General features: G+C 51.4%; 1 protein-coding gene across 13 annotated transcripts in view; it reads right to left on the bottom strand.

The window, feature by feature from the left end:
- PLEKHA6 (pleckstrin homology domain containing A6) overlaps positions 1–23,103 on the bottom strand; it is a 139,836-nt gene that overhangs the window by 101,411 nt on the left and 15,322 nt on the right. For 2 of the 13 annotated variants that reach the window (XM_032422524.1, XM_032422527.1), the window contains exon 1: positions 19,902–20,325. The exons of 9 other annotated variants lie outside the window; for them this stretch is intronic. Coding sequence is in view for 2 of the 4 variants with exons in the window: in XM_032422522.1 (XP_032278413.1) it covers positions 11,872–11,933 (62 nt within the window). In the remaining 2 variants the exon portion in view is untranslated. Of the gene's footprint in view, positions 1–11,871; positions 12,663–19,901; positions 20,326–23,103 lie in introns of those variants that run through there. 2 more of the 13 variants (XM_032422522.1, XM_032422523.1) reach the window with 1 other exon arrangement.

Genomic DNA, 23,103 nt, shown 5'->3' with positions numbered 1-23,103 from the left:
GCAGTTTGTTGGGATGGATTCCATTTCACCTCCCCTGAGTGTGCGTGCTCTACCAAATGACTAGCACTGGGAGGAAAGAATTCTAAGAAACTCACGTCTTTCTGGACTCCCAGACTTTTCAGTTTTGATCTTTGGAGGGAAGGGTGTGAGAAGAGTTAAGGAAAAAAAAAAATCCAACCTCCTCTGCCTTCTGTGATTCTGGCAACTCCATGCTATATATCAGTGGCCAGGCAGGGGAGTGGGAGAGAGAACTGAGCTTGGAATGAAGAGACAGAAGACCAGACCAGACTAGTGGACGCCTAGACCAGCCAGCTCTCCCTTCCCAGGCAGCATCTCAAGCCAGAAAATAATGAGGCCAGAGCCAAAGCAGTAAGAGGGAAGGGCATCAGGGAAAGGAAGACATAAATTATCACTGTCCCTAGCTCTACCACGAAATCCCCTTCCCAGGGCTGCAATCTCCTCGTCCATATTGTAACTCACCCCATGGAACGGCCCCACAGTACACTCATCCTGAACAGCGTCCTCGTATGTGATGAGACTGAGAGGGACCCAAAAATGGAATCAGAAGGGAGAGGTGAGGGGAGCACATGAGCATGAGGATGCGGAAAAAGGAAGAGAATTAATGAGCTCTTGTTGGAATTAATTTTCAAAGAGCAAACAAAAGCAATTAATGTGGGAGGGTGGGATCCCCAGGCCTGGCTGCTGTCAGGGAAGCGCCTGGGTAGCTGGGACCTGGCTGTCTGCGCTGTGATTAGAAAGAAGGTGGGAGGTTGCTCACTGGAGGAGAATCTGGGGGAAATGACTCTGTGTGCTCCAGAGGGAGGGAAGGAGTAATTGGGAAGCAGGTACCAGAATAATTACGTGTGTCAGTGAACGATGCACACACCTAGAGATGTTAGCAGGGCAGCTCCATCAACCACCACTAGCCATAAAACTCTCCCAAATGTACAGCGTTTGCCAAACCCTTGAGAACAGGAAGTCGTGTCATGATAGGCCACATGGAGCGAATGGCTACTCTGTACTAAGCACAGGATGTTTTGCAGGTCTTACTTCCTTTCATCCAAACAAACAAGTATTATCCACCCCATTTTACAGATGACAAAACTGAGGTTCTAAGAGGTTAAGGATACAGGAGAGAAGACTTGCCCTAAGTTCCCAGAGACCTAGGTTTGAACCACAGCTCTACAACTTCTTAACTATGTGACCCAACAATGTCACCTTGGACACACCATTTAATATCTCGGAACCATGGCTTCATCATCTGTAAAACAGGGATACTGTTACGTACCTTCCAGCCTGCTGTAACAATCAAATGAGATAATTTATATGTATAAAGCTCCTAGCCGGTGCTGGTAAATGCACATACTAAGTGTTCAGTAAATGTTTGTTCTCCTCCCGGCCCCGTCTTTCAGTAAGATAATTTCGTCATTCATTCAACAGACAGTGGAGTGTCCAATGTATGAAAAGGGGGAAGGAAATAGAATTTATGGGAGCCCTGTTCATGCAGGCACTTCACTAGGTCCTTAGGGTGGGTAGGGCGTGAAAGGTGACAAGAACAGGACAGAGTGCTTGTCTTCAAGCAAGAGTTTACAACCTAGCAAGCCAAGCCCAAAAGCCCATGAGTACCTGGATGCCGTGATGTGTGGTAAGAGCTATATAAGACAGGGCAGCCAACAATCCAGAGCCTCGGGAGTTTAGAAAGGGGATGGAGGCAGGCTGCAGGAAGAGAGATGACTCCCGTGGGGCACAGGAAGGTTCTGAGAAGAGGTCACATGACTTTGGAGCCCTGTGAAAGGCTGGATTTGGAATGGACATGAAAGGGTGGGGTTTCTTAGGGCTTCTCCTGAGGCAGCCGCTGAGAGGATTCATGGGATACTAATCAATATGTGTTTTCAGTTTCCTGTTTCCAGGTGGAGGAACAAAGGTGACAGCCAATTCTTTGCTACTCCTCTCCTGAGAGGTGGAGTCTATTCCCCCCCGCCACCCCAGGGCATCAGGGCAGGCCTGTGACTTGGTTGAACCAAGAGAATATAATAGAAGTGATGCTGTGTGACTCTGAGACTTGGGTGTAAGAAGGCTTAAGGGGCGCCTGTCTGGCTCAGTAGGTGGAGCATGGGACTCTTGGCCTTGGGGTTGTGAGTTCGAGCCCCATGTTGGATGTAGAGACTACTTAAGAAAAAAAGTTTCCAAAAAAAGCCTTAAGCTTCCACTTGGATCTCTTGGAATACTCTCTCTGGACACACTCCCTCTGGGAACCAGTTGCCACACGCCCGAGGGAAGTCCAGGCCACATGGAAAGGCTACATGTAGGTGTTGGCATTAACAGCCCCAGATTCACATACGTGCGCGCGCACACGTACGCACGCACACCTTCCATGGGGTCTGTTCTGATGGCCTCAGCCAGAAGTGACCTCTCCTTCTACTGAATCCCCCTGGCATCAGAGACAGCCATGTGGGAAGCCACCTTGCCTGCCTGGCCCAGTCCAGCCTTCAGATGACTACAAGGGCAGGAGATACTCTAGCAAGCACCGGCTGAGCCCAGGTACCCCGGAGAACCCTGAGAAGTAACAATACGTTACTGTTCTAGCCACTACATTCCGAGGTGGTCAATAGATAACCAGAGGACCAGGCGCCTCTTTCACTACCCTGGGCTGTTACTAGGCAAGCTGGAGCAAGGGGCACACTAGAAATGGATGGGGGAGAGGTGAGAAGGAGCTGTGCATTGGAACGGGGAGGGGAGAGAACCCGCTGAGCCCCCCCAGTAGCCTCTAGCTTCCGCCTCCCCTCAGCTCTTCCCAGCACGGAGCCAGATCAACATAACTCATAACTCACTTTACCCCCCCCTGGGAAATAACTGGGGGGAAAATCAGTAACATAGAAAGATGTTTATAGCAGAGCTATTCATAATAGCAACAAATTGGAAACAACCCAAATTCCCAGTAATAAGAGAAGAGCAATACAGTAATGAAGTAACGTGACAGAATTTTTTATAACTATTTAAAAATGACACATTTATGGACTGCTGGCATACCTGGAAGTATTTGTGTAAAATATCGTTCAACGGAAAAAGAAATGCATGACCCAGCACTGACTACACACGAACTACAACTGTAAAAATCCTAACAAAGATGAAAAGGGCCCATGGAATAAGGCATTTGGTTTAGCATTTACTCATACCCTTTTCAAAAAAAAGCGTACTACTTTCCAAAAAGGCACCAAGTCAACCTCGCAAATCCTAAAAATGGGGTCATGACGGCATGGGAATTAGGAGCCGACATTTTGGAACATCTCTCTCTGCCATCCAGGGACAAAACCGCGGGTTGAGGGGAGGGCGCTGGATGACAGGGACGGAGTGAGCAGGGACGGAGTGAGCAGGGCAGTGGCATCCCCTCGGCAGGGTAGCTGAATGTTAGAAAACAAACCCTCATGTTTGCTGACACAGTGCAAGTAAAGGACTCACACAAAAGCCACCCATTATCCCATAATTATTGTCTCTCTCGTGCCTGCAATTAACGGCTGTCTGAGAGGCGGCTGCTGGGGTAAATACATGTTCACCCACATTAGAGTCAATCAACCAACTGAAGCGCCAATTAACAAGCCCACTGCAGAGACACTCAGGTCCCCAGCGGCCACCATGGGGAAGAAGGGGACAGGACAAGATAACACAGATCTTGGACGCACTCCTACCCCAGGAGCAGGAAAGGGATGTTTACAGTGACATCCTGAGCCCCAGATAGAAGTCAGTCTTGCCCCGGAAAGAGCCAAGCTGGGCAAGCAGGTGCTCAGAGCCCACACACCACCCCACCCCACCCCCGCCCATTGCCACGTCAGAGGGGTCCGTATGCATTCATGGGTCTGTCAGCAAGGTTTCTGGGGGCTGCCGCAGCTCCTGCATGGGGCAGCCCTCGGCCTGCAGGGGTCTGTGAAGGGAAAGAGATGCAAGAGAAACCTCAGAGAGGCTGTCACCTCCCGAGTTACAGAGGAGGACAGAAACACAAGGCAAAGAGAGGAAGCAGGCAGGGAGCCATCTTGACTGACTGACACTGAAACTGACTTACACTGGCCTTTGGCTACTTTTCTTAAGCAGCAAGCTCAGAAATACAGGAAAGAAGCTAACATCAGAGAAGTCAAAGATGATCCTCCTGTCCAGAGGAGAAGGGCAGGAAAGCATGCAGCTGATGGCAGCCATCCCAAGTCCTCTCCCAGGGATCTGGGGAAGACAAGGGTGCTTGCAGTCCCACCTGGCATGCCCAGCGCCTGGCCACGGCGCTACACCAACCAGCCAGGCCCTCTCTCCCTGGACCACAGCCAGTGGAGCTCAGACTGTGGGACCAGAGCCCCCAGAAGATGCCTACCAGACACCAGGGAGCCTCTGAGATCAGAGGGATAGAGCATGCATGTCAGAGGGGATCTGGCTCAGTGGTTCTTGGTCCTGTCTTCACACTGGAATGACCCAGAGAGCTTTTATTTATTTTACTTTTTTATTTTTTTTCCCAAAGAGCTTTTAAAATACTAAGGCCTGGGTACCACCACAGACCAATCGGATGGGGATCTTGGGGGAGGGGAGAGGCCCAGGCACATGCATTTCTTTAATGCATCCCAGGGGATGCTGATGACTACCCCAATTTCCTCAATTGCCGAAGACAAAACAGGCGTCTAGGGCGGTCATACCTTGCCAAAGGTGACCAAGGCAGCAGAGAGCAGAGCCAGAACTGAAACCAGCTCATCTGATTATGGCGATGCAGCGATTGCCCTCGATAAAGCTAGCTGAACGGAGGCATGCGTCTCCCGTGCACCACGGGCTCTGCTGTGAGTCTGCTGTTTCATCCACGGTTTCATCCATGATTTGCATAAAGACTCAGAACGCAAGGCTACCCGATTTTCTATGACAAAGCCTGGCTGGATGACTAACACGCTTATGAATCAGGATTCCATATACTGGAACAACGACCTAACATCAACAAAACAAAATAGCTCATAACTGTAAAACCCTACACTGAACATTTAAACGATTCCAACCGTACGTATAATCCAAAGGTTTTGAAGTATGCTCAAGAGCATGTTACTAATAAAATGGGGAAAACGCACACGCTGCCTTTATTTTCTTAAAGTGCATGAGTGTTTTAGAAAAACCATATTGTTGGCATTCCAAGAGGCAGACAGAGAATGTGGACAGTTTGTGATCGGATATCCTAGAAATAGGTTTATGTGTGACAGCAGGAGCCTGGACAGTAGGACAAATTTCAAGATCTCGGAAGATAGGATTCTTCCCTCCCTGGCCCTCATTCCTACCCCAAGCTGAGTAACAATGCAGGGCAGTACTTCTCAAATTTTATTTTATTTTTTTTTAAATATTTTATTTATTTATTTGAGAAAGAGAGAGAGAGCAGGAGCACACGAGCAGGGGGAGGGAGAGGGACAAGGAGACTCTGCACTGAGCACATAGCCCGATGCAGGGCTCCATCTCACAACCCTGAGATCATGACCTGAACCAAAATCAAGAGTCGGTGGCTTCACTGACTGAGCCACCCAGGTGCCCCTCAAATTTTAATGTACATATGAGTCACCTGGGAGATCTTGCCAGATTCTGACTCGGTAGGTTGGGAGTGAGGCCTGAGATTCTGCATTTCTAATAAGCTCTCAGGTGATGTAGATGCTGCTGGTCCACAAAGAAGAAGGGTTCAGAGGATCTCAGAAGTTTACCTTGAAACCAGGCCTTCTGGATATGCTTGAGGCACCCATGTTCCTTCCCCTGTTAGCCTGGGAAACAGAGGAGCTGGATTTGGAGGGAAGGAAGACCCAACCGAGCACATAGCTCAGCTCACTTGATAAGCAAGTGCGTCAGATGAACAGAGAAGAATGAAAGAGGGGCGCCTGGGTGGCCCAGTCGTTAGGCGTCTGCCTTCGGCTCGGGTCGTGATCCCGGGGTCCTGGGATGGAGCCCCATGTCGGGCTCTCCGCTCAGTGGGGAGCCTGCTTCTCCCTCTCCCCTGCCTGCCGCTCCCCCTGCTTCTGCTCTCTCTCAAATAAATAAATAAAATCTTTAAAAAAAAAAAAAAAGAATGAAAGAGACCCACTGAGAGAGAAAAGACCCGTGGGGAGGGGAATTTCATTTCAGGCCAATGTGGGTCAAGAGATTTTCCAAACAGAACACCCGCTGCTGAATGGCATTATAAAAAGGACCCGGCTGCATCGATGACGGTTTGTGTGTGCTCAGAACCAATGTGAGGGGATGCTCCAGGCTCCCCCGATGCTGACCTTCCCGCTAACGCACATCACATCTTTTATGTAGGAGAAAGGAGGTCTAAACAGCTGTCCATGGGAAAATAACCTGAGCATCTCAGTACAGTAAGCTCAATTCAAACACCAGTGATTTGCAAATTTAGTCTGAGGTAACATAAATAGATTGTCAAGTAGAGGGCATCAGAGTCCCGTTGAATAGACCGCATCTGGAGCACTGTATTCAATTCTAGACGGTTTAAGAGAAGGAGAGCTAACATGCGCCAAGTAACTTGTAGTTGCCAGGCCCTGTTCTAAGCTTTTTTTTTTTTTTTTTTAAGATTTTTATTCATTTGACAGAAAGAGAGAGACCACAAGCAGGGGGAGCAGCAGAGGGAGAGGGGAAGCAGGCCCCCCACTGAGCAGGGAGCCCAATGTGGGGCCCCGATCCCAGCACCCTGGGATCCCAACCTGAGCCAAAGGCAGACACCTAACCAACTGAGCCACCCAGGCGCCCCATAAGCTTTTTTTTTTTTTTTTAAGATTTATCTTTATTTTAGGGAGAGAAAGAGAGCGTGCAGGGGTGGGGGAGGGGCAGAGGGAGAGGGAGAGAGAGACTCTCAAGCTGACTGCCCACTGAGCACAGGGCCCAATGCGGGGCTCCATCTCGCAACCCTGAGATCATTACCCAAGCCGAAATCAAGAATCGGATACTTAACCGACTGAGCCACCCAGGCGCCCCCTGTTCTAAGTTTTTACATGTGTTTATTGGCTTAATCTTCTCAACAACCCTATGAGGTAAGTACCATCACTACTCACAATTTACAGATGCATAAATTGAGGCTCAGAGAGGTTAAGGATTATAACCAAGGTCGCAGAGCTGGCAAGTGTAAAGTCAAGTGCAGGCCGAGGCAGACCGCCCCAGAGCCTATATTTTTCCTACTGTGTCATATTATCTCTTGACCCTTGTATGTCTGACTCTTGAAACCAGAGTCGAGACAAGTTTACCAAAAGGTAGAAGACCAGCTTCAGTTCAGCATTAAGGAAGGATACGAGCTGAAGCTGTCCAACAATGGAGAAGGCTGCTTCCCAGAGCAGTGCTGCTCGTCACTGGGGGAATCCAGTGGTGCTGGTGCTCACGTGCCTGGGACACTGGAAGGGTGACCGCTATTTGCGAGAAGCATTGGGCCAAGACTGAAACTCCACGTCGCTCTCCTGTCTTGGTCTCTCTGTCTAGAAAAAAAGACTCTGACACCCGAGCACAGTGTTAAAATGAGCTACATTTAGCCCGGACTTGCCCACAGATTCTGGTGTGTGTGATGGAGAGAAAGTGACAGCAATGCCCAGAGGACAACCTGCCCAGTATGGCTAAGAAATTGAGCCAGAGGAAGGATTGTGGGAAATATGCAAATGAGCTTCTGCTGACATCTCCTTCCCGTGACCTGTTATAAGGTTCTGGTGGGAGTAATAAACTCCTCTAAGCTGGCTGAAAATAGCTTGCTCCTTCTCAAAGAAATATTAAAAATATACAGTCATCATAAAAAGAACGAAAGAGGTTCGGTGTTTCCTAACCCAAACTATACTGTGGGCCAGCACCTTATCTACATTATCTGGTACCCCAGCATAAGGGACAAAGCCTTATCTCCAAGGAGAAAAGCAGAGAAGGATGGAAAAGATATCCTCAAACTGTACCCTGTCAATCCTTCAGCCACTGGCTGGGAGACAGGGATTCCGGCTCTGAGCCAGAAAGTGGAGGAATCTGACATCTCAGCCCACAGAAAGATCTGGGCTGAGAGGAGCTTCCTATCTTATTCATATCCTAGCTCTTGCACGTTGCCCCATCCCCAAGCATGATGCCCAGGGAAGGTGGGGGAAGGTGTGGTCAAGCACCAGCTATTTGCAGGCATTATGCTGGTCACTGTGAAGAGACACAAGTTTATCAGAGAGAAGGACATATGTGAATGAAAATATTTCAGAACAACTTCTACTTCCAACTGGTTGTTTCAACCATTAAAAGGACACTTTTAAAAATATAACTTAGTAAGTGTAAGTGTTATTGACTCAGTGCTGACAACACCAGATTTGGGAGAGGCTGGGCCCAAGCAGGAGGCTTTCCGTTTAGGTTCCACAAAGTCTCTCCTGAGGTCTGGCCGCTCTCTCTGTCGCCGAGGCTCTGCCGCTCTGCCTCCGGGACAGTTGGCCAGAGGCAGCCCATCCGAAGGTACGCACTCTCCATCTGCTCTTCCAGAGGTTCCTCCCTCGCTTCCCTGCCTTCTCCACACGCGGGATCTGCCGCCACGAGGCGGGTCTGCAGGGTCTCCACGTTCATCCCCCCTCCACACCGTGGGCGCCCTGACTTGCCTGCGGGGCACCCTCACCCCCAGCACCCGGTCACACGAAGTGACCCCAATGATAAAGGCTAACAGGGCGGAGTGGAAACATTTGGGAGTAGTGGACAGGGAAAAGAAGGGACTGAGGCAAGCCTGCTCTGCGAGATTAAGTTGGGTTTAAATGAGGACGTCGGGTTTCTGGATTCAGAGAAGGCCTGCACTCCGAAAGGAGCTTGCTCTGTTCGATAACCCCTCCTTCAGTTGTGCGGGGCGGGAGGGAGCTGTAAGGACCAGCCCTGGATATGCTGATTCTGCCTCCGAGAATCCCTCCAGCTCCTTCTCCAAGCCTCTGCCTCGGCACCGTGGTGACTTCCTGTCTGCATGGTCAGACCAAGAGCAACCGATGCCCCCCCATATGCACGCGAACGTGCCAGTAACACACGCATATGCTCCCACTGCTCCAGGAGGCAGCAGCTACCCCCGACCTCTGCCAGGATGCAGGGTCTGGGCATCTGGGCAGAGGAGGCCAGCTGGGCGGCCCCGAGGGGCCACAAATGAGCCATGACTGTTGGGGTGTCACGACAAGGTGAAGCCAAAAGAAAAGTCCCATGCTACCCCTCCCCCCATCTCTGATCTCCGTGCAATCGAATAGGCTTCCATTCAAGCTTGGGTCCCACGAGGGGTAAGGAGAGGGTTCGGGCAGGAAATACGGACACATCCACAAATTCTAATTCTGATTCTTCCCCCACCTTTCAGTGTGGTCTGGAGTAAGTGGCCCATCGTCTAAGAAATACAGGTTCTTCACAGATAAAGAGTTAAATCACCCTGGACAAGCTGGAAGGAATATGGTCTATAGTACATTGGGTACATGCGGAGTATATGGGTGCAGAGACAAGGGGTCCCTATTAGATACTCACCCAACTTCACGGTGTGAGTCAGTCTACTTTCAAGCAAAGGCACAGTCTCCTTTTATGATCCTAAGCCCCTGATTCTTCTTATTGGGAACCCATCTTCCCAGGCTCTATTCACCCCACTTCCGTCCCACTTGAGTTCCAGCAGAATTCCTGGTCACACACCCATCACCCTGGCCTGTCCTGTGACAAAGGCACCAAGAGCCTGAGATCAGGAGCCTGGACAACATACCTCTGACTGCTCTCATTTTTACCACTGGAAATGTTGATGTTCAAATCAGTGGGTGCTGAATAAATCACAATAAGGCCAGAAAGACAAGAACACAGCCAAGCTTGAAGCGCACCCTGCCCCACAGCTTCCCAGAGCCACAGTGCCTGTACCACAAGCCCCACCACGCTACTCCTCAGCCCCCACTTCGGGCACTTGGCACGTTAGGCAGCTTTCTGTGCCGTGGGCGACACGTAGGAGCTGAAAACGGAATACGCCCAAACGGAAAGGAAATGCGTCTCCCCTGTAAATGCCTTGCCCAGTCTTCTGTTTGCAAAGGGCAAAGTCTGTGGAGGGAAGGGACGGGACTGCACCGTCAACTGAGCCCCTACAAATGGGAAAACCAAGTCCTGAGAGGTTGAGAGACAGGCTCCATTCTCACGGCATGGCTGAAAACAGAACCCAGCAGTATGGAGTCCTCCACATGCTCCTAATTCTTCTTCCAGGCCTGATCCTGAATTTATCAGAGTAAATATTTAGAGGGTTAGCATTCTGCCTGGGTGTTCCAGAGCCGCTCGTGCCCTCCCCTCTCCAGCCACTCCCAAGCTCAGCCACCTGGTACTAAGCTCTCCTCCAGCCGAACCTACTCTGTGGTCAAGTCCACAGTTGGCAGGCCTCCTGCCGACCGTCATTTCTGTTGTAGGACAGGAGATAGACAATTAAAAGCTCTGCTTCTCAGGGGACGGGCTTAAGTCTTTCCTGTCAGAAAATCTTCCAGAAGCCTGAGGCCTTTAGGCCTTGGCCCCAGGACCCTGACACGGAATCTTTCCTCACAGCTACACCCAGCCTGGCTCAGCAGCCAGAAAAGCTCATTGGGAGGGGTGAGCTTCAGTGCGACCAGGCTCACCCCGTCCCTCCCGCATGTACCCCCTCACAAACCCTGAGGGGAACACACAGGTTGCTTCAGACTCAGCCTCATCTTTCGACAGCTCTCCTCAGCACCCAGCTTCTCCCACCCCTGCAACAACAGACAAGAGGCACCGAGTTCTGGTCTCCACTCCAGGCCCTCCATTTTGAGGTGGCTGGGACAAATCCTTTTGGGTCTTTAGACCCCAGTTTACCCCCGCCCCCAAGAAGAACCCTTTGGCTCCGCTCACAGCATCAGATTCAGCACACACAGGGGTGCCCCGTGAACCCACACCACAGAGACCCTGGTTCAAAAGCCGTCCACAACTCTGGGCAAACTGCAAGCCTGACCTCCGATCTGTGATCCTGGGTAAGTCGTGTGACCTCTGAGCCTCGGTTACCGCCCAGTCTAGAGTTGCAAGGATCCAACCAGATGACATTACCTGTGGAAGGTGAGAGAAGCCTGAGGTCCTACACACACCTGAGGGAGCTTTGGTTTCTAGTCTCTCTCAGGGCTTCCCACTCTGAAGGCGGTGACCCGTCAGTGGGCGTGAAATCAAGCTCAAGAGTCAAGACTTTTTTTTTTTTAAACAAAACTGGCCAGACTAGACTAAAATATAACAGGAAGCTAGCGTGCACCACACACAGTAAGGGTAACACACACGTGTTTGCTGGGTTCTGATGGAAAATGTATTTCTACTGGTTGCAGTCAAACATTTCAATTAGGTCTTACTTTGAAAACTTCCTTGTGGACGTTCCCACTTGTATAAACTTGCTTCCTGTCCCCAGCAGATTGGGATGGTAAACTCCTTGAGGGTGAGAGCCATGTCTCTGGATTCTCAAGAACTCCAACCCTCCCACCCCCCATCCCCTGCCCCAGGGACCAGGGTGGGCCCCAGATAAAGCCCTTGGCGGCTGGAAAGCATCCACGGAATAGAAAATCAGCATGGAAGGAGAGCAGGAAACCACCACTGACAATGCCAGTCACTGTGCCAGACAACGTCCCTGGAGGTGCGCGTTAGCACCTCCATTCTACCGATGAGGAAACTAGAGCTCAAAGAGGTGAAGTTGCCCAGGGGGTGGGGGAGCCGGGATTGAGATCTGGGTTTGGACGGTCCATGGCCTCCCCTCTGGACCTCACTGCCTTGATCACTGCCCGGGAGATCCTGCCCAGACCTATCAAATCTTCCAAACATCCTGCATTGGCCAAGACAATTCACCCCACAAAACACACACACACACACACACGCACACACACGCACATGCATGGCAGGAAACACCACCACATCCTTTCCTACCTGCCTTTCTTGGGCTTTCCCAGTCCCATGAGGGAGAGAGGAGAGGGCTGCGCTGGGGGCATCTGGGATTTGTCTTCGTCTTGGTCCCGCCCTTGTCCTTCTCTGCCTCTTTGAGGCTGATTTCCCCCCAGCTCCCCACCTCCTCCCCCAATACCAGCTAACTGGTTACCCGGGCAACCCAGCTGGGAGGCTGCCAGTTACCACGGCAACCCAGCATGGCGGCCAGGCTGCCTTGCTGAGGAAGGTCAGGGGACCAGTCAGGCGACAGAGCCCTGGGATGTTGCTGCAGGACTGGCCTGGGCTGGGGCCTCCGTGCCTGAGGGAATTAAGTTCCTGCTGTCAGGGGACTGCGTCTCAGTCTCCCTGAGGCTGGCTCCCCCAGCTCGGGGTAGCAGCCTCGGGCTTACCTCCCTCCCCTCCCTGCCCAGTTCTGGAGCGGTTCTCAGACTGAGCTCAGCCTAACCCCAGGGGGGACCCCTCAGCGCCTTCCTTTCTGAGCATATCTGGGAGTCAACATGCATGCGACATGTGTGTGTCTGCACGCAGATGTAGTCTCTCCATGAAATACATCGGTAATAATAAGACAGCTAGTATTTTCTAGTACTTACTATGTGCCAAGCCTGTCCTAGGGGCCTGGTGTGAAGTCTCACCACTGACCCGTACACAAAGGCACGGTCCCCACGTGGCGGACACAGCGGCTGAGACTCGGAGCAGTGACGGAACTTGCTGCGGGGGGTGCAGGTATTTACGGCAGAACTCAGCAGTGCAGCTCTGTGGCTCAGCTTCTGAAATTTGTGAGCCCCCCCCCCCGCCGCTCCTGCCCTTCCCTCACCAACCCCCCACCAAGGAAACATTTTTAACATTTATTAAAAGATTATTCAGTGTCGGATGTTTTTATTCATATTATTTGATTTCATTCCGTCCTCACCTCTGGGAAGGAGACTTTAGTTCTGGTGAGAAATCCATGAGCTCCAGCTTCAGGCCCCTTCCTCGGGAATCCTTTCTCTCCCGGGAGATTCTACCAGTTTCTTTCTTGGCCACCGACATATGTAGCATATGTCTCTATCACATACAGGACAATTATTTGCTCACACGTCTGCTCCCTTACTAGACTGTGAATTTAAAAATTCATTTTTGCAACCTCATACCTGCCTGGGACATAATGAACATACGGTAAATATTTGCCAAAAGAAAGTGGCCGGGCCAGGATTCTAAGGCCAGTTCATCTGTCAATGTCATGCTCTCTCTACCACATGACCCTGTCTCACTCATGCACTCACTCATTCATTCATTCATTCATTCGAAAAGCAGTTACCCAACAACGGGCATGTGCCTGGCTCTGTGCGAAACATCACAAAGACAAGGACAAATAAGACCATCTCTGGCCTTGCAACAACTCAGTCTAGGGGAATGAGGCGCAAGGCTGAGGAGCACAGGAAATAAACACCTCCCATACACACCATCAAAGGCTTTCTCGTGACTGTCTCCTTGAGCCAAACTCCCTCCCACCCAAAGCCCCATATAACCAACCAACATTTACTGAGTCCCTGCTATGCGCCAGTGCGCTCGAATCAGCCGTGGTTTGGAGGAGAGAGGGCAGGATGAGCAGACAATGGAACCAGGAATTACCGGACAGGCGCCCAGGGACACTGAGACTGTTTGTATCTCACCTCTGATGTGATAAAGCAGTCTCATGGGGCCCGGCTTTACACTCATACCCACTTCCTACCTTCGCTCATGTGAGCCTTGGGGTTGCAGGTGGGGCAGGAATTGTTACTCCCATTTTCGAGATGAGGAAATTGAAGCTCAGAAAGGGAAGAGCAGGGCGCCTGGGTGGCTCAGTGGTTAAGCATCTGCCTTCAGCTCAGGTCATGATCCCAGGGTCCTGGGATCAAGTCCCGCATCGGGCTCCCTGCTCAGCGGGGAGCCTGCTTCTCCCTCTATCCTTCTCCCCTTCTCATGATCTCTCGCTCTCTCACTCTCTCTCTCTCAAATAAATAAATAAAATCTTTTTTAAAAAAAGAAGAAGAAGGAGAAAAGCACGGGATTAAAAAGGAGGAACCCAGGCTCTAGAGCTCACCTGTGACGCTAACAAATCCACATGTCTATCGGCACACTCCCACCCTCCCATCCCACCTCGCCAAAAGTCGGTTTTCCTTCCCCACGACAACCTCTTCAATTCTTCAGCCTGGCAGCCACAGTTTTAGGTGGAGGCAAGCAGGCTTGGATGTCTCTGGATGGCCCAGTGATGCTAATGAGGACCCAGGAACCAAGCAACATCAGAAAAATGACCTCACCACCAGAGGCCGGGATGCATTGAACAGGCTAATTGCAAGCATTAGGCTAATTAAAAGCAAATTGGCCCCTGCAATTATAGACTCAGGTTTTCAGGTAATGAGCCAGATGGGGTGGACATGGTGATGTCAGAGCTAAGAAGGGCCTCACCTCCTCCATGGAGGGGGATCCTAGGCCCTGCAGGGGTAAAGCCTGAGCATCCATGAATGTTTATCAGATCTGCACTGAGGTGCCCAGCCTTATTTCCTGAATTCACACAGTCAGGACCAACCCTTAAGAGAGACTAAATAAATGGGGGAGGAGGATTTGATGGTCACCCTAAATACTATCAACCCTAAACACATTTCTTACCAACTGACCCCTCCTTGTCACATCTATCCAGAGTGTGCCTGGTTCCCGGGAGCCCTCTCTGCGCTTCCCAAAGTAGCGCTAGTTGATCTGATAAACTAATTCTGGGCTTGGTTCTGGTCTGATCTTTGAGTTAAAGCACTGCATTCTGATACACATTGTTTCAATGCACGCATCTAACAATAACTGACATTTGGATAATTATCTGCAGTTTACAAAGCACTTCCATACATATATATATATTACTCTCCTGGCAATCAACTAGTTAAGTGGCTAGTGATACTAACCCCATTTTTCAGAACAGGAAACAAAAGTGCAAAGAGATTAAGGGACTTGCTACAAATCACACAGCTCTGCTAATTTGGACGAGGGTTTGAATCTATGTCTTCAAGTTCCAGATAGGCCTTCTTTCCACAACCCGCGAGGGCAGCGTACCCACTCAGTCTTATTATTAACACGCAGCCCAGAATTAGTTTATCAGATCAACTAGCGCTACTTTGGGAAGTGCAGAGAGGGCTCCCGGGAAGAGGGCACCCTGTGGATAGATGTGACAAGGAAGGGTCAGTAAGGACATACACAGCGGGGAGGGGGCTCCAGGGCAGAGTCCTGTGTGCAGAAGACACATGAGGAGCCAAATCCCCTTCATCCAGGCACCTGCCAGAAGTCCCCAGAAGTGTGACATTCCAGGGGATCATGTTCTGTACTGGTGGGACCGCACCACGCGCGTGAGGCACCAGGAAAGCCTGAGAAAGGAATTGGGGCCGTTGGAGGAATAGGGGCATTTAGCCCAGGACAGGAGACCTGGGGGGCTTGGAGGGTGGAGATCATGATACCATCTTCAGATCTCTGTGCTTCTCACACACACCAACAACAGTAAAATAAGAGCAAACGCATGTGTCGATCTGCTCAGCGTGATTCTACCTGCTCTGTAGATGAGACCTCGCCTATCTCCACAAGAGGGGCATGAAATAGGTAACTTCATTATCCTCATCTTACAGGTGGAGAAACTGAGGCACGGAGAGATTTAAGTCACTATCAAGGTTGTATCACTGGTAGGTGATAGAGCCCAGATTCAACCCGAATTCCACCCCCCTTCATCCCCCATCCCCCAACCCCCATCACTGCCATCTTGACGACTGCACTAAACCTTAAATCTCACTCCTAATCAAACAAACACATTACAACAATGAAGCGATGGATGAAAGCAATGACAATGTTATAATGTTCAATGCTGATGCTCGTATAAGAAAACATGTTCTCGAACACAACTGCCAGGAATGTAAATTAGTAATTTCCAACAAAGAATTTGGCAAAATATGGCAAAATATTTTAAAACACAGCAATTCCTGTTGGTGGGAATGCAAACTGGGGCAGCCACTCTGGAAAACAGTATGGAAGTTCCTCAAAAAGTTATAAATAGAACTATCCAACCATCCAGCAATGGCACTACTGGGTATTTACCTAAAGAATACAAAAATACTGGGACGCCTGAGTGGCTCAGTCGGTTAAGCGTCTGCCTTCGGCTCAGGTCATGATCCCAGGGTCGTGGGATCGAGTCCCACATCGGGCTCCTTGCTCAGCAAGGAGCCTGCTTCTCCCTCTGCCTGCCTCTGTCTCTCTCTCTCTGATAAATAAATAAAATCTTAAAAAAAAAAAAAAAAAGAATACAAAAATACTAATTCAAAGGGATACGTGCACTCCTATGTTTAAAGCAGCATTCTCTACAGTAGCCAAGATATGGAAGCAGCCCAAGTGCCCATCCATAGATGAATGAATGGATAAAGAAGAGGTGGTGTGTATATATAATGGAATATTAGTCACAAGAAAGAATGAAGTCTTGCCATCTGTAAGGACATGGATGGAGCTAGAGAATATAATGCTAATGAAATAAGTCAGTCAGAGAAAGACAGATACCATATGATCTCACTTGTATGTGGAATTTAAGAAACAAATCAAACGAGCAAAGGGGGGGGGGGAAAAGAGAGAGAGAGAGACAAACCAAGAAACAGACTCTTAACTATAGAGAACAAACGGATGGTTACCAGAGGGGAGGTGGGTGGGGGATGGGGGAAACAGGTGGTGGGGATTAAGGAGGGCACTTGTGACGAGCACCAGGAGATTAAAATAAAAACTTCCAAAAAAATAAAATAAAAAAACACAGCAATTCCATTTCTAGAAATGTAACCTAAGGAAAAAAAATCATTGATATGTGCAAAGATTCAGATATTTATATGTTCATTGCAGCATTGCATATAAAAGCAAAAAGCTGGAAACAACTAGTTTAACAAGGGGGTCAATTAAATAAATAGAATAGATATATAATGAAACGCTAGGAAGCCACTTATGTAAGTGACAAAAATATATAGGGTCCAAAATGTTAATAGTACATATGTGTATTGTGATAATATAGTTACATGTCCACGCATGGATTCATAAAAACATATATGTACCAACATGGTAAAATTATATACCAAACCTCTGAGACAATTATGGGTAATTTTAATCTTTTCTCTATCTGTTTTTCAGTTTTTTTAAATGGCTATGTATTATTTTTCAACTCAGAATCGTAATTTTTTTAACGTATATACTCTATCGCATTAATTCTATGTCTTGGGATTTATCCTAAGGAAAGAATCCAAAACACAGAAAAGGCCTTTGCACACAAATGTTCATGTTGTGTTATTTGTAAAAGGAAAATAAGGGTAACAACCTAAATGTCCCAATACAAAACTGGTTACATAAAATACATTACATCCACACATTATTATATGCTATTTTAATATGAAGAAAACCATCTTTATCACCACGGGAAAGAGAGCTGACTGTTTTGTGCCGCTTCAAAGAATCAGAACCAAAGGGCAGGCCTTAGAAGTGGGCAGATTTTGATTCCATATAGAAGAATGTTCTAACCATGGAGCAGGCTGCCTGGTGGGGTAATGAGCTCCCCGTCGCTGGAGGCTGGGGCTCCCAGCAGGGAGGGAACAGAGGGCTCGTCTGGGCTTGGAGGGAGGCTGGACCAGACAGTCTCTGGGGGGCATCGGAAGGTGTGGGTGCTGAGCAGGAGCCCACCTGGACTGATCGACCGCCAAGGGAAGAACCCCACTCAGCCTGCCTCGAGGCCTTTCCGTCTCTGTTCCACATTGATTTCTAAATGTTTCCCAACCAAACCGTTCTTTCCTCTCTAAATGTTGTTTTTTTTTTTTTAATTGCTTGGGGACTGGCCTGCTAAAGTCATCTCACTAATAACGCACTGGCTCCCAGACCACCTCAGCCCAGAGCTCAATCCACTGCACCAAACCTCTGGCAGCCAGAACCCCCGGCCCCCGCTGCTCAGCAAGCTCTCCCTGACGCCCAGCAGCAGTCCTCTTCCTCCTGACCCTCCCCTGGGGGACACATGGATCGGGTGCCTGCCAGGTGCCAAGCTCCGTGCCAATGTCTTCGGGGATCCTCACTCCAGGCCAGCGAGGGGAGCGCTGAGGACCAGGACCAGCTTCTTCACGCTGGCCTGGGCCCCCTCTCCGCTCAGCTCCCTCTTCCGCGCCCCGAGGCCACAGGCCGGGCCTGGACAGGCCACGATGTCCGCCTGGGAGCCAGGGCTGGGTGCCCCGCTCGCTGACTTCCTCGGTAATTACTTCATTTACACCGAGCAGGAAGAATCCGACTCAATAATCTAGGCAGACACGTTAAAAGTAATTATCTGTGTAATGCGTCCTGCACTGTCACCTTCCTGTGAAGATGGGAAAAAAGCTGAACCCGGCAAAAAAAATTAAAAAAAAAAGCCCCCATTGTCTCGAGCCTGTGCAGCGCCCGCCAGGATTAATTACACACCAGCGCTAACACAGTTATCACCTCGCCACTGATTGGAAAACCAAGGACTTTTAATAATTCATATCTGCAGCCCAGCACTCTGCGCCCTTGTGAGCAGATACAGAGAGCTGCCTGTTTTCTGTAAGGGAGCCCAGCGGCGGGGCCAGGAGGCCTGCCCCGGCCCCTCCAGCCGCCCCCACCGGGAGATGGCTCCCAGCCTCGGGCCACTACCCGGTCCTTCCAGGAGCCAGCGCCCGCTGTGCCTCTATGGGACCTCCCTCCCACCTCCTCTCCACCACCGGGATCTGCTCATCTCCTGCCCGAGCTGAAATGCAGCTGCGCCGAGGTGGAAGGCCACAGAAAGCCTCCCTGGCTCCGTGCTCCCCCAGAGGGGCCTGGAAGCCAGGATTTGGGGGGGCTTTGTAAGGGGGGATGCCTACGATCTGGACAAGGCCATCTGGACAGCCGGCTCAGGCCGAGACATGCCCACAGGGCTCCCACCCCCAGGCATTCAGGAGACCCCCCCCCCCCCAGGGAGCCAGCCACCCAAACTGCCAGACTGAGGGCAAGGGGTCTATGGGGTAGGGGAAGAACTGCAAGCTCAGAAGACCCTCTCTGGCTCGGACTCTGACTCCAACTCCATCCCCTCCCACCACCTCCCCCTTTCTGCAGCCCTCCCCACCCCTGCACCCTCGGGCTAGCTCCCTCTGTCCTGCCTCTCCCGTCTCTGGCCTTCCCAGGCTCCAGCCCCCTCTCTTCCCTTCTCTGGCTGGCCTGTGGTCACAAAGAGCCTCTCTCTAGCCTCTTCTCTCTTCTCCCTCTGCCTTCCCATCTAACCCCCTCCCTACCCCCCCCACCCCTCTCTGCCAACTCCCCCACCTTGCTGCTTTGCCCAGAACCTCACACAATAAGGCTGAGGCTCTGTTAGCTGCAGCCTGACCCCACCATTACGAACCCATCCCCTCAGGCCCCCAGGCCCACGTACCAGGCCTCAGCTCCTCAGGTGCTCCCCACTAAATCTGAGATCCCAGAGATCAGCTGCCCCAAGGAATTCAAGAGCCTCAGTGGCCCTGGGCCCCAACCTCAGACCCATAAAATACACATGCCGTGACCCCTCACCACATTGAGGGAGGTGAGTCCCTGGGGCTGACCCGAGCCTGACCCCTGGACCCCCCTCCATCTCTCCTTCTTGCTGGCCTTCAACTCACTTCTGGCAAGATTAGACGCAGGGTGGGGCTGGCCTCTTTGCTCTAGCCAGGCTGGGGGGGCCCAGCTAGACCCTAGGAGGCTGGCAGCCCCAAAGCTGGCCTCACCCAAGAGATGCAATTCAAATGTAATAAATTCCAACAACATCAGCCCTTACCGGGGATTCTAGAGGCGGGGGTGGGGGCACAGAGCGGGTTATAATTAGCATTCTCAGCATCCATGATCCCCAAGTAAGGCTGCCAAGAATGAGGGATGGGGAAGGCAGTGGCCCCGCAGTGTCAGCAGCCCGGACTCACACGGCTGCCAGGCCGACCAGAGAGAGCACAGCCTTCCTCCTCCCGCCTCCTCTATACGATGCATCAGGACAGACTCACCGGCTTCAGAGGTGTGAGCCCCGCGGTGAAACGCTAGAACTCTCCGCGCCCCGAGGCACCCCTCCCCCAGCTCCGGCCAGCTGGGGTCCTCCTCCCCCGCCCCTCAGGGCCCCCTTCTGAAGAGCGGGGCTCTGGATCTGATCCGGTCTAATCAGTCATCTCTCCGGCTGGCAGGTCCCTGGCGCGGGGAGAGGATGCTGTTGTGGTGACTGCAGGATCCAGCATCTTTCCCAGGCAGAAGCAGCTGGGCATGCTCCATGGGCTCCCGCGGGGATTTCAGGGCCACGTGACTCTCCCTCCCCAAGCTGTCACTTAGGATCAGGAGTAAATAGTCCCTGGAAAGGTTTAACTCCATCCACACCGGCGACAAGCTGCTAACCACCCATGCTTCCCGCCCAGGAGAGGATGGAGTACTTGGGCACAGCCTTCCTGGCCTTCCACCACCAGGAAGAGCTGCCCCCCACCAAAGGGGATCTGGGGCCACCTTCCTCCATGTAAGCTGCAGTTTGCTGTTCTCCCACTAGAGTGCAGGGAACCAGAAGGTGCCCAGGGGTCTGGCATCATGGGGGCTCAGCACACCTGCCTGTGGGCGCCTTTCGTCTCTGCGGCTCTCCACCCAAGAGACGGGCACATCTCTGGGTGTCAGGAGGGCTTGGTAGGGGCCCTAGCACCTTCACATCCCCTCCCCCAGCACAAGGAATTGCAAAAAATAACGTGTGCAGCTGGTTGGAACCCATGACAAGGTGCCAGGACCTCCTAGGTCTCCAGCCCAAATTTGTCTCCGGTGACCTTGGGCAAGGATATGCCCGCCGAGCCAGGGGGTATCAGTGTTTGTTCAGAGGCAGAAGGGAGGGCTTCGGACAATAGGATTGTAGCCCCATCTTAAGGGATCTCTCTCGCAATCTCTATCTCTCTTTCTCTGGCTCAGTTTCCTTCTCTTGACATTTCTGTGGATGCTGGAACAATAACAGATTCTCTGTGACAATGGGTAAGTGCAAGGGGAAGGCTGAGTTTCATAACCAGGATCAGAAAGATGGAAAGAAGATGGAATATTCCCACTTGAACTTCCGGGCAGGCTCGTGGGGTCTCAGTCCCACCTGCTCCTGAGACCCAGAAGTTGTAGAGCAAACCAGAGGAGCTCGGGGCTCACTTCTGAATACAGAAATAGTTCAAGAAGCAGGAGCTAGATGAAGGGCATCTGCAATGACTCACCCACCTGACTATTATATCTTTTTTGAATATTTATTATTACAACAACTTGATTTCAAAAATGAAGCTTCTCTTCACTCCAATGCACTATTTATCTTTCTCTGTGGGTCTCTTTCAGTGTGATCTGAGTATAAGCATCATTTAACCAATGGGAGTCTTTTTCTTTAAAAAGAAAGGAGCACAAGCTTCCTTTCCAGGGTCCAGGAAGAACCCTGTTAGTGGGGAGGGGGGTCATTACAGGGATCCGATCCACACCCCAGTCCCACACACCCCAGAGAGAGCTCCCACAAGGCCTGTCCTTCCAACCCCAGAGTAGGCCAGGCCAGAGCTGAGAATCTCAGGTTAGAGCAGTATGCACCTGCCTGCAACTCTGGCGGGGAGGGAAATCCCTAAGTCCCTGCCCCACCACTCCCCCAGCCCAGCTGAGATGCTGAGTTCCTCGGCTGTGAGAAAGGCACTCAGCTGAAGGGGCAGAGAAATCCTGGGTACAGGCCTAGTGCCAGGCAGGACCGATTAAGCCCAACCCACCCGCCCTGGCTCTCTAGGACTTGGCAAGTCGGCCCACGGCAGGCAGGGGGAGAGCCGGCTTCCAGCCAAACAAAGATGAGGGGCTCTGGGGGCGTCTCTGGCCTTGAGGAGCCAATAGAGTAAAGCAGGGCTGGGGCCAGAGATTACAGCATCCAGGGGGAGACAGGCAGGGTAGGGAAGGGGATGAGGACCCCAGTCCCCAACCCCCACAATCCTCGGGCAGCTGAAAAAGGCAGGAGACGGACAGAAGGGCCTGCTGGGAGGGTTTCCTCTCTGGCAGACAGAGGGCAAGGGCTGCAGACAGATCCTCTGAGTTGGCCCTGCGGATGCCTCTGGGCGATCTGGGCGGCCCTGGGGGCGTGAGAGACCAGAGGTAGGACGGCTGTTGGAGCAGTGCCTTTGTTTTGGGGAGCCGGGTGAGGGAGACATTGCAGCAGGAGGGTCTTAGAGTTCCAGCAAGGGTGGGTAAAGAGAAGCAGAGAAAAGAAACTTCCTTCACCAAACATACATTCTCTCTCTTGCGAGCCCAGCAGAGGAGAAGCAAGACTTTTGTGACACTCAGGTGGAGAGGGCGTGAGGAGGAGGCGTGAGGGAAGAAAGCACCCTTAGAATCCATGCTCTCGGGGCTCAAAGGGGAAAGTCCAAAACTCTGAGTCACAACCAGTCTCTAAACACCTGGGCCACCCTGCCTTTTGAATGTCATCACAGTCCAGGCGGCCATGAAACTGATGGACTTGTTGCCCCTCAGACATGTCTTACCCATTCCTCACCCCGGCCATGTCCACACACACCCCCCCCCCCCCCCCCCCCGCGTGAACCAACTGGGGAGAGAAAAGGGAGCCCCCTGTGGTGAGCTATCTTTGAGGGCCTACTGAGTTCCGACCCCAGCTCTACCCCTTACCAACCGAGCGACTTGGAACAAGTTATTTGGCTGTTGGGCCTCAGTTTATTGCATCTGCAAAATGGGGTTTCCTTCCCCTGAGCCTCATTCCTTGGAGACAGAATTGGCAAACTCAGCAGCCGGCTGCTTTAGCAGGAAGCAGGGGAGGAGCCAGGGGCCAGAGAAAATCAGGAATGGGTGTAACGTACCCAGATCTCTAAGCGTCTGAAAGAAGTCTACCAGACCCACAGTGGATGAGATGTGGCGGAGGATGGTGGAGATGGCCCTGGAGCGGCCGCGAGTCACCCCTGAGCAAAGGCTTCGAGGCCTTCCTGGGGCCGATCCTGTGTGCTTTGGCGCCCTCTACTGGATCGATGTGGTACACGCACACAGGCTTGCCGCGGTTTCCCCCACATTTTAACCCGGCTTTTTCTCTTCTCTCTGCACCACCTGCCTGTAAGAGACACCCTAAAAACCGCAGGCATGCTTGAGCCATGACATCGTGGGCATCATGAGAATCACCTCCCAAACACCGTGAGGGGAAGGCCTTCCCGACACACGGTGATCATATTCGTCTGATCCTGG

Source organism: Phoca vitulina, unplaced genomic scaffold (assembly GCF_004348235.1).
Source record: "Phoca vitulina isolate PV1807 unplaced genomic scaffold, GSC_HSeal_1.0 scaffold26, whole genome shotgun sequence".
NCBI classification, from domain to species: domain Eukaryota; kingdom Metazoa; phylum Chordata; class Mammalia; order Carnivora; family Phocidae; genus Phoca; species Phoca vitulina.
Note: the sequence above shows the minus strand (reverse complement) of the source record. Positions and strands in the feature narration are given on the sequence as shown.